At 40.9% G+C, this 15,040-nt stretch overlaps 1 protein-coding gene across 1 annotated transcript in view; it reads right to left on the bottom strand.

Moving 5' to 3' along the window:
* Window positions 1-7,652: 7,652 nt before the first annotated feature.
* A2ML1 (alpha-2-macroglobulin like 1) overlaps window positions 7,653-15,040 on the bottom strand; it is a gene marked incomplete at its 5' end in the record, with an annotated part of 42,492 nt that continues 35,104 nt past the window's right edge. The window contains 7 exons of the mRNA XM_082635620.1: window positions 7,653-7,917; window positions 8,431-8,472; window positions 8,901-9,003; window positions 13,098-13,166; window positions 13,470-13,560; window positions 13,750-13,877; window positions 14,260-14,475. Of these exons, the coding sequence (XP_082491746.1) occupies window positions 8,432-8,472; window positions 8,901-9,003; window positions 13,098-13,166; window positions 13,470-13,560; window positions 13,750-13,877; window positions 14,260-14,475 (648 nt within the window). The 3' untranslated portion in view covers window positions 7,653-7,917; window position 8,431. The remainder of the gene's footprint in view (window positions 7,918-8,430; window positions 8,473-8,900; window positions 9,004-13,097; window positions 13,167-13,469; window positions 13,561-13,749; window positions 13,878-14,259; window positions 14,476-15,040) is intronic.

Here is a 15,040-nt window from a genome sequence, read left to right on the forward strand (position 1 = left end):
ATGTGGTACACATTTCATTTATTAAGTAAATATTCTTGAGCACGTACTATGTGGTAGAAACTTGTCAGGCACTGAGGGGTCAAAGATAAATAAATCTGACATGGTTCCTGTCCTGAAGGGTTTATAGTCTAGTAGGAAACATCATGAAGACAAACACAAAAGTACGAGAGACATGAGCAATGCCAAAGGTGTGGCTGAAGTGCTAGGGTAGCCTAAGGGAATACCTGTAGTGCTAAAGCTCAAGGATACCCCGGAAGAGGTGGCTCCTCAGTTGGGTTTTGGGAAAAAGAAGGCCATAGACAAAATTTTAAGATGCAGTGGAGGAAAGTTGGGTGACCTCCACCGCTGAATGACCTTGATTGTGTCAGTTGAGTTTATTCAACAAATATTTATCTATTTATTTTTTTAATATTTATTTATTTGGTTGTGCCGGGTCTTAGTTGCGGCAGGTGGGCTCCTTCGTTGCGGCATGTGAACTCTTAGGTGCAGCATGCAAGATCTAGCTCCCTGACCAGGGATGAAACCCCAGCCCCCTGCATGGGGAGCGCGGAGTCTTAACCACCGGACCACCAGGGAAGTCCCTGACTGGCTGTTCTTTATGACAAATGTACTCACCTTGCTTCTGAGTGTGACACGCCAACACCTGGCTTCTATCCTTTCAGGAACTTATCGTTCTGAGTGCCGTCAGAGGATCCAGTTTTTAACGGCACCTCCAATCTTCAGCCCATGCCTGCAACTGCAGCCACCACTTAGCTCCTCCATGACTCGGGTGCCTCACTCAACAAAGCACTCCTAGTACTTTGGTAAACAAAAGGTGCTCCGTATCTCCCCATGGACCACTTCTCTGAACTAGCTGATCCCTTCTTCAACTATCTACCATGGCAGTTCTGTCATTTCTGCTCCTCTTACTGTGGGCATCACTGTCCTCCACCGCCATCCTGGTGGTATTTTTTGTACCATCTCCTGATATCCTTACCTGGGTATAAAATCCTGTATCGTCAGAAAGTACCCCCATATTGATAGACTCTCCTTTATTCGACCTATGTTCTAGATCCCTTGATTCAGCACCTCAGAATTTATCTCATGTGCACTCTCCTGGCTTCTGCTGGTTTAAGATCCTACAGCTTCTTCTGGGTATAATCTTGTTCTTCCATTAGCAGGCCCAGCACTTCCCCAGTCAGACTGTTATGTGACTTAACCCTAGTTATTGGGCAGGAGAGAAATAAGGGACACAGGCTGAGAGGACCACGTGCTGTCTCAAAAGGTAGACGCCTCTGTCTCCTCTTTAAGCAAGGGAGAAATGATAGCATTTAACAGAGAGGAGATGGAAATTTTCAGGCCCTGAGAATTCAGGGGCATCTAGAAATTGAAAATTTTTGAGGGCATCAATTGTGATATCCCCATCCCAATGTCTCAGGGTCCCAGTCCTTCCCAAACAGTGCTTTGACCTTGGCATACCAGACCTGCAATGGCTGAGAGTTTCAACCATCTGTGGAGCTGTTCAACCTTCCTCTTATGACAAAGCCCATATTCAGATTTTCCTGCCCTTGGGCTGAAAATTTTTATATCTTGCCAAGAGGCCTTCTGACTTCATACTTGGCATTTAATTGCTTATTAATCACGCTTAACATGCAATTATCTCTCTCCAAAACATCGTTGCTCCTCATCAAAAGCCATCCAATTCCACTGCGTTTGTAAATACTATTTCCACTTCTTGATGCCTGGTACGGTACAGATGTTATGACTTGGATGAACCTTGAAAACATTATGCTAAGTGAAAAAAGCCAGTCACAAAAGTCCACATATTATGTGATTACATTCATATGAAAGTTCAGAATAAGAAAATCTATGGAGACAGAAAGTAGAATAATGGTTAACTAGAAAAGATATACGCACCCCTATGTTCATTGCAGCATTATTTAAAATAACCAAGATATGGAAGCAACCTAATTTTGCTATCATCCATCGGTGGATGAATGAATAAAGAAGATGTGGAAGGTACAAGCGCTATAGGAACAGAGATTCCTTAGGGGCGATTTACTGATTAGAATAGAAAACACAACTTGAAGGCCACAACCTGCAGGACTAGTGGAAGTTCTCCAGGCAGAAGAGATAGAAAGGCTTTCCAACAGCAGGATAAAAAGCACATATCAAAATTATCAGAGAGCGTAGTTAGGGAACTAAAAGTTGTCTGGTATTCCTGAAGAAGGAAGTATTAAGTTGGAAGGCCAAAATTGGAGCTAGAGGGGCAGAAAGGGAAAGCCTCCTGTGCCACAAAAATGAAGTAGAACTTTATTCCTAGGAGTCCCTAAAGGATTTTAAGTGAGGGAAAGACATAGTCAGATTAGGATTTTAAATAGATATTTCTGGAAGCACATCACCTGAAACAATTAGACACTCAGACGTGTTAGTTGAATGAACAGGGACAGCCATGTGTACAGAGAATATACAATATGTAATAATACACTTAGTGGTGGAGGAATGTTCCGAGATGGGGGAGCAGGAACAGGGTTTTTTCCAACAGTCTGGATGATGTGATACAAATTTGAGTCAGGGCTTCAGGAAGAGGGATGAAAAGTTCTGTGTGCTCTAAATTCGCCTCTTGTATATTTTGTTTATTAGGTAGGGCTCTTTCCTGATACTGCTTCCCTCCCTCAATCCTGTTTCCCACTAAATCCATGATGAAGAATGGGACTTAAGGGAGAAGGGAAAGCCGTCTCAATTAACCTTTTTTTTTAATTTTTAAAATTTATATTTATTTTTGGCTCTGTTGGGTCTTCGTTGCTGCACGCGGGCTTTGTCTAGTTGCAGCGAGCCAGGGCTACTCTTCCTTGTGGTGTGTGGGCTTATAATTTCTCATTGTGGTGGCTCCTCTTGTTGAGCAACACAGGCTCTAGGCACGTGGGCTTCAGTAGTTGTGGCTCACAGGCTCTAGAGCTCAGGCTCAGTAGTTGTGGCGCACGGGCTTAGTTGCTCTGTAACATGTGGGATCTTCCTGGACCAGGGCTCAAACCCGTGTCCCCTGCATTGGCAGGGGGATTCTTAACCACTGTGCCACCAAGGAAGCCCCTCAATTAACTACTGTTTTTTTTAATAAATTTATTTATTTTTGGCTGCATTGGGTCTTTGTTGCTCCGCACGGGCTTTCTCTTGTTGTGCCGAGCGGGGGCTACTCTTCGTTGCAATGCGCGGGCTTCTCATTGCGGTGGCTTCTCTTGCTGTGGAGCACGGACTCTAGGTGCGTGGGCTCTAGAGTACAGGCTCAGTAGTTGTGGTGCACGGGCTTAGTTGCTCTGCGGCATGTGGGATCTTCCTGGGACCAGGGCTCGAACCCATGTCCCCTGCATTGGCAGGTGGATTCTTAAGGACTGTGCCACCAGGGAAGTCCCCTCAATTAATTATTGTTAAGAGAAGAAATGTTGGCGAATCCTGGGTTCTGAATTCTTTTCCCTTCCTCTGTCGGTTAAATGTTGACACTCCCTTTCCTTCTCTCCCCTTCTCTTTTCAGTTCCCTGGCTAATCCGGTCTTTTTCTTCAGCTATTGACTTGAGCCTTTATATCCCACGGGCCTCACAAATCCTCGAAGTCAATGTATGAAACTGAACACACAATTTTCCGTCCTTCTATATCTCTGCCTGAATGGATGGAACCACCCACATAGTTGATGAGATGCAGAACATGCCACCCCCAAATATGCCACTTTGGCATAAGGATTGTTTTGAGCTGAAGGCCATTAAGAAGCTGCAGATTCAGGAGGAACTCTCTGCCCTCCCCCTTTCTGCCTAAAAGCAGGGCATAAATTTCCCATTCAGAGCTGCCTCTCCTCCCCTCTCCCACACCAGGAGGAAAACAACATATCACAGGAGATAGAAAGTGGCAATGACTTGTATCTGCCTAAACAAATCTTAAAATAACCCTCATCTCCTATTCCTTTTGCCCATATATTTACCTTCCCACAATTGACAACCCCTAGAAGCCCAAAGCCCTCCTCTTTTGTTTTGCCATTTCTCTCAAATTAGGCTTGACTGCTTCTTTGGGTTTTCCCTTTTTTCCTGTGAAGCAGTGATGTGCACAGGAGATAAGCCTTTTCTCCTGTTAATCTGTCTTTTGCCAACTTAATTCTCAGGCCCCAGTCACTGAATCTACATAGGTAGGGGAAAAGATTTTCCTCTCTTACAGTCTACAGACCACAGTCTAGAATCCTGACAGTTTCCCAGACTCTTCCCTGACTCTCTTGTTTTACATCCAATCAGTCATTGACAGGAGTGAGCTTTATCTGAGCCCTGCCCTCCTGGAAGACAGGCTGGTTAGGAAATCCCACCATCCTTTTGTTTTCCAAGCCCCCATACCTTTTGTGTCAGGGAAAACAGCTAACTGTAAAGGATCGCACTGCTCTTATATATTCCATGAAAAGACTCATGTCCGCCCTTGCTCATGACTCCAGTAAGATCCAGTCATGACTCCTTAAGTTTTCCTACCTCTGTAAAACCTCAGATCCCTTTTCCTTTCCATGAGATGCTCTTCATTAATGAACATGTTCTCTATTGCAACAGCCTGAATAAAACCATCTGCTTAATTCTTTGGTGCATTTTGTCTTTGATATCATTGTGTCTTCCTGAGGCTGTCTCCTCAGTGAGTAATTCTGAACATGCCCCCTCCTCTTCACCCCCACTGCCAGTCCACCAGCTCTTACTTGGACTGTTGCAGTGCCTCCTGCACTTCAGGACTTCAGCTTTACTCTTCTCTACTCCATTCTTCACTCTGTTGCTAGAATGATCTTTTTTTAAAAAATATATTTATTTATTTGGTTGCGCTGGGTCTTAGTTGCGGCACACGGGATCGTTTAATTGCAGCATGCGGAATCTAGTTCCCTGACCAGGGATCAAGCCTGGGCCCCCCGCATTGAGAGTGCAGAATCTTAACCACGGGACCACCAGGGAAGTCCCTAGAATAATCTTTCTAAAAAGCAATTCGTGACCTAACTTCTCTCTACTTACGCACAGACACACACACACACACACACACACACACATACACACATCATCATCATCATCATCATCCAGGAGTACATTGAACTACTCTGGGGAAATACCAGCCTTCTTCCACCGCTTGGCCTTTCACACATAGCTCACTCTGCCCAAACTTGCTCCCTTGTTTTCTGGTTGCCACTCATCCAGCTCAGGGACCAACATGGAGAAGCCTTTTCTGATCACCCCGCCGCCTCAGTCTGGGAAGGTGCCTCTCCTAGGTACTCCCATAGCTTTATGTACATTTTTCTATCATTATTTTTTTGTCTCACTATATCATGACTGTTGATTTGTTTTTTTTTTCTCACTCCAATAGTCTGTGAGCTCCTTGAAGATAGAAACCTTACTTTTTTAAAAAAATAAATGTATTTATTTTATTTATTTATTTTTGGCTGCATTGGGTCTTCGTTGTTGCGCGCGGGCTTTCTCTAGTTGAGGTGAGTGGGGGCTACTCTTCGTTGTGGTGCGCGGGCTTCTCATTGCGGTGGCTTCTCTTGTTGCGGAGCATGGGCTCTAGGCGCGCAGGCTTCAGTAGTTGTGGCACACGGGCTCAGTAGTTGTGGCTCGCAGGTTTAGCTGCTCCACGGCACGTGGGATCTTCCGGGACCAGGGCTCGAACCCATGTCCCCTGCATTGGCAGGCAGATTCTTAACCACTGTGCCACCAGGGAAGTCCCAGAAACCTTACTTTATTTATCTCTGTATTCCGAGGCCTGGCAAAGTACCTGGCATATAATGAATGCCTGTATTGAATACTTAACTATAAATATTAGAACACTGTCACTTTAATGCTAAACACTACTTAAACCTTAAAATCACCTTGCTTCTCAAATATGCACAAATGTTTATATTTCAGTAAGTTGAAGAATGTAAATTTTCTCATGAACATTCCTTTTTTCAGTGTAGTTGATAATATTAAATCATAAAATATTCTTTCAACCCCAAAGACACAAGAATAGTTTTTGTAATCATCTGATATGTTTTTTTGGCCAGATATAACTTCTTAAATCTTGAGGACCACCACCTCCTTCCATTGCAAAAAAAATGGGAAGTTTTGGCAGGAGCTACAGACCCAAAAGTACAGAGGGGTGGGGCTTTCACTGTGTGGGAGGAGCATTCATGACTGCTCTCTTTTCTCTAGAGTTCTCTGTTCTCTTCCCATCATACCGAAGGGTAAGGCAGGCTTAGGGATGACCTCCTTTGGGTATGTTCCCCATCTTCTCTCACTTTGGGAACTCCTAAGAGGAGCAGGGCAAAGTCTAGGGTGGAGGAGGTAAGGAACAAATAGTTTATGCAAGTGTGGCCTTGGGTTTAGGGAAATATCTACATCATGGACTTACTTCTCCCTGACTCTTTTGGTCAGAGTTTCTGATCTAAGAGGAGCAAGATCAGTGTGTGGACATCCAAGGTAAAAGGGTGTAATTACCTAGAGAATCGACTCTGTTTAAATATCACTATTCGCTCCCCAACCCCCACCCCATTGCCTCCAAACTTGTTTCCAAAACAAAAACATTGCCCCAAGGAAGAGTTTACACCATGATAGGTATCCCAAGTGGGAAAAGGCTGGGGGGATCAGGCCGGAGAAAAGTAGAGATGATAGGGAATTGTGGCCAGCCACTTTTCTTGTTATCAATCACTGCTTGCCCCGCAGTGACAGACTGGCTGAACACAGCCCCTTAATTAGGATTCTCTTTGGACCTCTCTCTGAATACTTGACTCGATTCTTTGCGAAGTCTGGGTCAAAAGGTTTAAGGAAGAAGCCAAGTCGTGAGTTTTTGTTAAAGAATAACCATATCTTTAAACAGAACCTTTGGTAACCACAGAAATATGCACAGAGTCGAGCACACAGATTTTCTTTTCAAAGAAAAGAAAAAAATCTTTTTAGTCTATTCCCAAAGACCTAAATTACATCTTCCCTTAGATTTAACCTCCAGGAAGACATTTTTATCTTCCCTGGAACACCCTCTACCACCATCTCCTCTCTGGAGAGTCTCCTAAATGGCTCAACAGAATGGTTAAACCAATGACCCTACCCCAAGGAGCTTTCCCATATAATTCCTCCTTTGTGTGATGATTCCTAGCCCATCCTCCCCAGCCCTTTATTCTGGCACCTGTGCATCTGTGAAGTCATAGAAAGTAGCTGAGGTTCAGGCCTACCCATCTGTTACCCACTCACTAGTCAATCAGAGTGTTAAAGAGAAAAACCACAGGCCCAAAATGGTGTCACTTGTGCTAAAGCCCCCGATACCAAACCTAGATTTAATACCTGACCTAACTGCCATTTCCACCTTCCCCAGGAATGTAATCCTAATCAACTAGTCTGGAGTTTTCCAGTCAGCACCAACAAGGTCATCTGCCACGTGGGCCTTCTCCATCCCCCAGAGGAAGAAGAGGCAATCTATGCCGTAAAACCCTTGCCATTCCCTCCCCCTCAGTCCCCCAAAAAAGATGTCGTGGCCTAAAAAAAAAGTCTTTCTTTTCTTTTGCTAATAGCTCCTTTGCCCTACCCTTCTTTATATAAAAATCTTCAATTTTGTACAACCCCTTGGAGCACCCTTCTGGTTGCTAGACGAAATGCTGCTCAATTCATAAATCACCTAATAGAGGCCATTCAATCTTCAATTTTATTTGGTTGCTTTTTTTTTTTTTTTAATTTTTTGGCCATACCACGTAGCATGTGGGATCTTATTTCCATAACCAGGGATTGAACACAAACCCCCTGCAGTGGAAGCATGGAGTCTTAACCACTGGACTGCCAGGGAAGTCCTGCATTTTGTTTTTTAACAAGGGAAACCAAATTGTTTGATCGAACGGGTTCTGCTTTAAGAGACTGAAGAATGCTGTCCAGTAATGTCGTGGAGAATTCATTTAGTCTCTTTCCATCTTCTACCCTGGAGGGAAAAAACAAAGACAGAAGACATTATGATACACAGAAAGTCTTCACAATTATAGAGGAGTTTTTTCCTGACTAGAAAAAAAAAAATCTCACAAAACACACGATGGGATTATTAGAGTATTATCTCAGGGAAGTAGAATCAGGTAATCTTTACTTTTGTCTTAGTATTTTTATATAAAAAGATATATAATGTAATAATTAGGAAAATTTTCAGCCAAAAAAAGAAAATACTGTTTTTAAAAATCACATAGAACCCCTCACACAAATGCCACTATTAACTTTTTCTGATGTGAACTATGGAGATGATTATTCTCTCTTCAAGAGTTTAGGACATATTGTACAACAACTATACCTCAGTTTTTTTTAATAAAAGAGTTCAGGACAAAAAAGGAAAGGCCACTTTATCAAAAATAAGCTTCCAAAAGATAATACCCTTAACTCAGAAGAACGTCTCCTTAACTTCTGCCACCCTAACCCAAAAGCCCAGCCTTCTTTCTTCTGGGCTTACCTCATTCACAGGGATCCAAATATTGAATTGTTGCCTGTTCATCTGTAAAATTAAATGACATATATTATTATATTGCAGGCCTAATACATTCAGAGAGAAAATACTACATAAAAGTTACTGCTTTAACCCTCTTCAAAAGATTTCTACAGGTTATGAGCACATTCAGAATTACAGCAAGTTTCCAGTGACTAATATTTGCACACTTGTAGTAAATTAGTCATTGCAGCAAAAATATTAAGAATAGTTAGTCTTTAGAGAACATCGTTCTTTCAGTCTATGGACCACGTTGTATAAAATATGTCTAGTGCAGAAGACTTTTTTAAGTGGCATATAATTGAATTAAAATGCTTTAGGAGATAATATAATTATGTGCACTTGGCTTGGAAAGGAGTATCTGTAAAATTAAGAAAGATATCATGAAGAATGAAGTAGAAGTATGTTGCAAGATGCAGATAAGTCTTGGCCATCACCTGGTAGGTAGTAGTCATAGACTTTGATGGTTGCTGGTTTGAGGTTGGTGACCAACAGGCTTTGGCTGATGGTGAAGGTATAGGTCTGAGTCTCCTTAATAAGCTGTGGGGAAGACAGACAAACATCACATTAAAACAAAAGTGAAAATACCATCTCTGTCAGGTGGAGGTTAAAAGACTCTTGCTGTCTTCACACAGATTTCCTGAAGCCCTTCTACCTCCGCTCTATGCCACTCCTCCTAATATTGCCTCCTGCTGTCTTCCTGGCTTTTTCTTCTTAGCATCTTACCGCTTCCTGGTCCTTCTGTAAAATGGGTCTGTTCCTGGTCTACTCTAACCCGTGGCTCCTCCACTAAATTAAGTGAAGTGGCCAAAGGAATGGAGGCTTCCACTTCACTCCAACACCTGTATGTTCCCGATAGCCTTTCTCTCTTCATTCAGGTCTCTGATCAAATGACGTCTCCTCAGAGAGGCCTTTCCTGACCACCTTACTTTATCTATTTATGTTTTTAAGATTTTTTTGACATGGACCAGTTTTAAAGTCTTTATTGAATTTGTTACAATATTGCTTCTGGGTTTATTTCTGTTTTGGTTTTTTGGCCATGGCATGTTGGATCTTAGCTCCCCCGACCAGGGATGGAACCCGCACCCCCTGCATTGGAAGGCAGAGTCTTAACCACTGGGCCGTCAGGGAAGTCCCCTGACCACGTTACTTTAAAACAATCACATCCTGGCCTACCCCCACCACACTCCTGCATAGTACTGATTACTACTAAAATTATTCCTGAATGTGTGTGTGTGTGAGTGTGTGCACATATATGTGTACTTTTAAAATTTGCATATTGCTTGTCTCTCCATTAGAATATCAAACACATGAAGGCAGGGGTCATGTCTACTGTTTTTACTGCTGCATCTCTATCACGTCGAAGAGTATCTGGCATATATTGGTGGCTCAATAAGTATTTGTTGAATAAGTGAATAAATGGAGAGTTCAAAACAATTGCATAAATTAATCTAATATAAAAAGAAAATAAGATTTATGTTGTAAATTTATGTATTTATTTACTTTTTTATTTTTGCTGCACAGCGTGGCTTGCAGGATCTTAGTTTCCCAACCAGGGATCAAACCTGTGACCCCTGCAGTGGAGCAGTGGAGTCCTAACCACTGGACTGCCAGGGAAGTCCCTATGTTGTAAATTTAGATAGGAAGTTAGAAACACCTAATTGGAAGATATTTCCAAAGAGATTTCTTTAGATATAGTGCTTCTAAAAGCATGGTCCAGGAACTCTCAGGGATCCTTAAGACTGTATCTGGCAGCCTGTGAGATCAGAATTCTTTTTGGAATAATACTAAGACATTATTTGCCTTTTTCACTCTCATTCTCTTTCACTATACTAGTGTAAGGGGGCTACCTGATGTGTGATATTGCAACAGATTGAATGCAGAAGCAGACAGGAGAATTTCACTCTCTTTGATTAAGCTAAATATTAAAGCAAAAACATAAAACAATCTGCTATTCTTATTTTGTTTGTTTTGGGAAATACATTTTTCATAAAATGTTATATTAAAATGTAGTGAGTTTATTTTTGTTGTTTTTAAATGACAATAAATATTTTAATATTTTTCTCAGTTTTAATTTCTAATAAGTTAAATGTCAATAGATGTAACCCACATCACCACAAGCTCTTTGAGGTCATTTACGAGTAGAGAGGGGTCCTGGAAAAAAATCTTCAGAACCACTGTTCTCGTTGAACATTTAGTTACCATAAAGATCTAAAGTAAATGACTAATATAAACCAAAAGAAAGCTGGGATAGCAGCCTTAATATCTGACCAAATAGAATCTAAGGAAAAAAAAAAAAGTGCATGTGTACGTAGAAATCTAAAGTAGAGAAATATATATATATATATATACACACACACACACACATATAATTAGTGTAAAAGAAGCACAGTGTATACTAATAAAAGGAAAACTGAAAAAGATATGTTTATAACATATACATACCTAATTATATAGTTGAAAAATATATCAAGAAACAACTGACAGAATTGCATAGATAAATGGGTAAAGGACAAATCAATAATTGTAATTAGAAATTCTAACAAGCCCTTTTCCAAAACTGATAGATTGAGCAGAAAAATAAGCAGAGATAACAAAGACATGAACAACAGAAATAATCGTCTTGGACTTTTAGATCTAGATCAAATCCATACCCAAAAGAAAGGGAATGGACATTCTTTTGGAGCACACAATGAATATTTCCAAAAAAGATCATATATTAGGTCACAAAAGAAACTTCTATGCATTTCAGAGGCTCACTATCATGATCTCAGACCATAATGCAATAAAATTAGAAATTAGTAACAAAAATATGGCTTTAAATATCCCATGAATTTCCCCAAAAATTAAGATATAGAACTAAATGGTAATAAAAACAATGCTTGTCAAAAATTGTGGGACAAAGACAGAGTATACTTAGAGGGAAATTTATAGTTCATATTCATCAGAAAATAAGAAAGACTAAAAATAAACAAATCGGCATTCAACTTAAGAAGTTAGACAAAGAATAACAAAAAATGTCCTTTCCCCTTCCCTTCAGCCCAAAATAAAGAAAAGAAATAATGAAGAAATTAATGAAACAGACCCCCCCAAACCAAGCAAGCAAATAACAAAAAACAACAGAGAAGAGGAATAAAACCAAGAATAACTTGTTAAATGTGAATCAGGGTGTCCTCTGGTGATGCTGATCAAGAGAAAAGGGGAGAAGATACATAGGAAAAGGAAATAGTCACAGATATAATCATGACGATTGGCTTTTAGACCATTAGACTTGATGTCTCAGATTAGAAGCTGACAAAGCTGGCTGGTTACACTGACCGGCCTGCCATTGCAGTCTCAGGAATGGTGTCATGGAAATTAGAATCCCCAGGTGCTACTCCCAGCTTGAACACTGACAAACAGGATGACTTGACAAGCACACTCACTCTATCAATTCAGCCTCAGCCTCCTTACATAGAAGGAGGGGTGCCATGTGAGACTCAAAGAAGGTGTGTATGAAAGCATCATAAACTTTGCAAAATGTTAAAACAACTACAATATCATGATTTCAGGGTTTTTCCCGATACACTAGCCAGAGTTGTCTCAAAAGAAACTATACAGGACTTACCCTAAAGAGCCACCCCCTGGCAGATAAACCACAGTTAGATGAATTAGTTGGTGTGGGAGCAGAAAACATTACTAACAACAGTAAATTTTAATTGGAGATAGTCTTGTCTGTCAGTTATATAATAATGCCACCTTTCTTCCTTGTGCTAAATAGAGTATGATGAAATAAGCATCGTAACAGTTTTTAGAACACTGCTAGTCCTTGAGAACTCCTTATTCGGTTGAAATGAAAAGTTACATACAATGTCTAATGAAAATTAATTAACATTAACATTACATTATAAAATAATAATAATAATTGCTAATGTTTATTGAGGGTTTACTCCATACCAGGTACAATTCCAAATATTTTTTCATGTCTTAAATCACTTAATTCTTTCAACCACTTTATGAGATAGGTAACTATTTTTACCACTACCCACCCTCATTCTACAGATGAGGAAACAATCATTCAACAATTGCAGCCAATGTCCGAAACAGGATTTTAACCCAAGCACTCTGGCATCAGAGCCTCAGCTACTAACCACTCTGTTATTCTCCAGAGCTGTCATGTTGCATGTGGGTATTAAGCACTTGAAATGTAGCCAGTCAGAAGTGAGACGTGCTGTCAGTGTAAAACACGTACTGGATTTCAAAGAGGTAGTAAGAAAAAAAAAAAAATGTAGAGACCTCATTCACACTTTTGTATATTAATTACATGGTGAAATAAAAAAACATTTTGGGTATATAAAATTGAATAAAATATATAATTAAATTAATTTTATCTGTTTCTCTTTAATTTTTTAAATGTGGCTACTAGAAATTTTTAAATAACACAGATGGCTCCCATTCTGTATCTGTTAGATAGTGTGTCCTGGAGATGCAAAGGGGTATTTTATAGTACACCAGTGGAGTTCATCTTGTGGCTGTGAACTCCGTCTCCCAGGTTCCTCGTCCTCGTGTATGTGACAGTAGGACATGTACATTAGAAGGGAAGCTGAAAAGACACCTAAGTGATCAAGCTCTTTGGTTCGGTTCCTGATCCCTACCTTTTCCAAGTAGATGGTGACTGTGTCAGGTCCAGATTCAACCTTCTTCACCAGTGGTTGCTGGAGAAGCTGAATAAGAAAGGAGAAAAAAAAGGAGACTGAGAGCCAGAGCCTTCCCTATCCCCTAGAGTAATCTTCCAAAACTCTGCCATGGTTGCAGAAACAATATATACTGTGGAAAAGGTAAGAAAAAGGAACCAAGACTATAACAGGTTCCACATCATATATCCGGTGCACCTTTGTAGCCCATTTAGATAATAAAATCATGAGTTGTATGTATAAACCATGATGCCCATTTCACCAGCTTTTTAATGATAATTAAAAGCTATAATAATAAGCCCCCTTCAGAGACAGAAAACAGAAGCAACTTACTAACTGATTGGTGCCTTCCACTGGACTGAACCCGGAAAGCATCTTTACTTCCAAAATAACCATATTGGAAGAGCTGCGACTCCCCGCATAACTGAGGGCAGAAAGAAGAAAACCTGTGTGAGTCCATTATCTTCCCTCTCGGCACACTGTGCATCTGCCACACACACACACACGCTCTCTCTCTCTCTCTCTCTCTCTCTCTCTCTCTCTCTCTCTCTCACTCTCTCCAGCTCAGCTTCCACGGTCTAGGTGCCCCCCACCGCACCTCCGCTGTCCTCACCTGGTACGGATGGTCAGAGCCAAGGATCGAGGTGAAATACTTGGCTCACACTGAGCTTTTGTTATGTCCACACTAAGACTAAAGGCATCCACACTTTGAGGAAGGGGAATATTATATCTCAGCACCACCTAGTTGGAGGAAACAGATAACCAGATCAGAGTTGGGAAGGATTTTAAAGCTTGTTCTGTTTGATAGATAACTAATGAGAACTGACCGTACAGCACAGGAAACACTACTCAGTGCTCTGTGATGACCTAAATGGGAAGGAAATCCAAGGAAGAGGGGATAGATGTGTACATGTGGCTGATTCACTTTGCTGTACAGCAGAAAGTAACACAACATTGTAAAGCAACTTTACTCCAATAAAAAAGAAATAAAAAATAAAAAGAGGGTACGGTTCGAACGACTTTCCTTGCAAATAAGGTAGATGAGAGAAAGTTCTACTAGAGGCAGAGATGTCCTCAGACTCTCCTTCCCAACGCACACTAGTCCTCCTGGAGCCCTGCTTACCTGCACATAGACACAGCCCTTGCCTGAAGTCTCCAAGGTGTACACCCCGGGGAAATCGGGCAGAGTCTTCTGCTGAAGCACCAACCGGTTGGCAGCTTGAACGTTGAAAGTGTGCTGGAAATTCTGAGCAGATTTTATAGCCAGGTTGACTTCCTCAGACGGCGCATAGACAATAGTGGCATACTTGGCAAGAGCTTGGAGAGCAACTACAGTATCCTGAGGAAAACAGTCAGGCATCAGGCATATGCTTACTGTTTTGTGGGCCATTGGAACTAACCTCCAACAACCCTGTAACCTACACACCTGATTGTTGTTCGCTAGCTTGGATGATACCTCCTCTAAGTATCTAAGAACCACATTCACCAATGCTGGGGAAGCTGACATAGAAATCATAATATCTTACCTGCATAGAAAATCACCATCAAGTCATTCTTGAACATTCATGGGTCATTAGGCTAATTTCATATATTTATATTCAGCAATGAAACCTAGCTTCAGAACGGGCTATTGTTAGAAGTAAGTGGATTGAAGGAAATCCAAAAAAGAGTATACATATCTATACGTATAACTGATTCACTTTGCTGTACAGCAGAAACTAATGCAACATTGTAAAGCAACTATACTCCAATTTTTTTTTAATTGGTAAAAAAAACTAAAAAAATAAAGAAGTGAGTGGATCACTGCTCAATATATATTTTACAATTTCCTTATTTGGGGAAGAAACAGCAGTCACTTGATAACCCTAAAAATTGCATGCTCTTCAAAGTTATTTAATTGCATA

The sequence above is a fragment of the Mesoplodon mirus genome, assembly GCF_964341445.2.
Source record: "Mesoplodon mirus genome assembly, chromosome: 11".
NCBI classification, from domain to species: Eukaryota; Metazoa; Chordata; class Mammalia; order Artiodactyla; family Ziphiidae; genus Mesoplodon; species Mesoplodon mirus.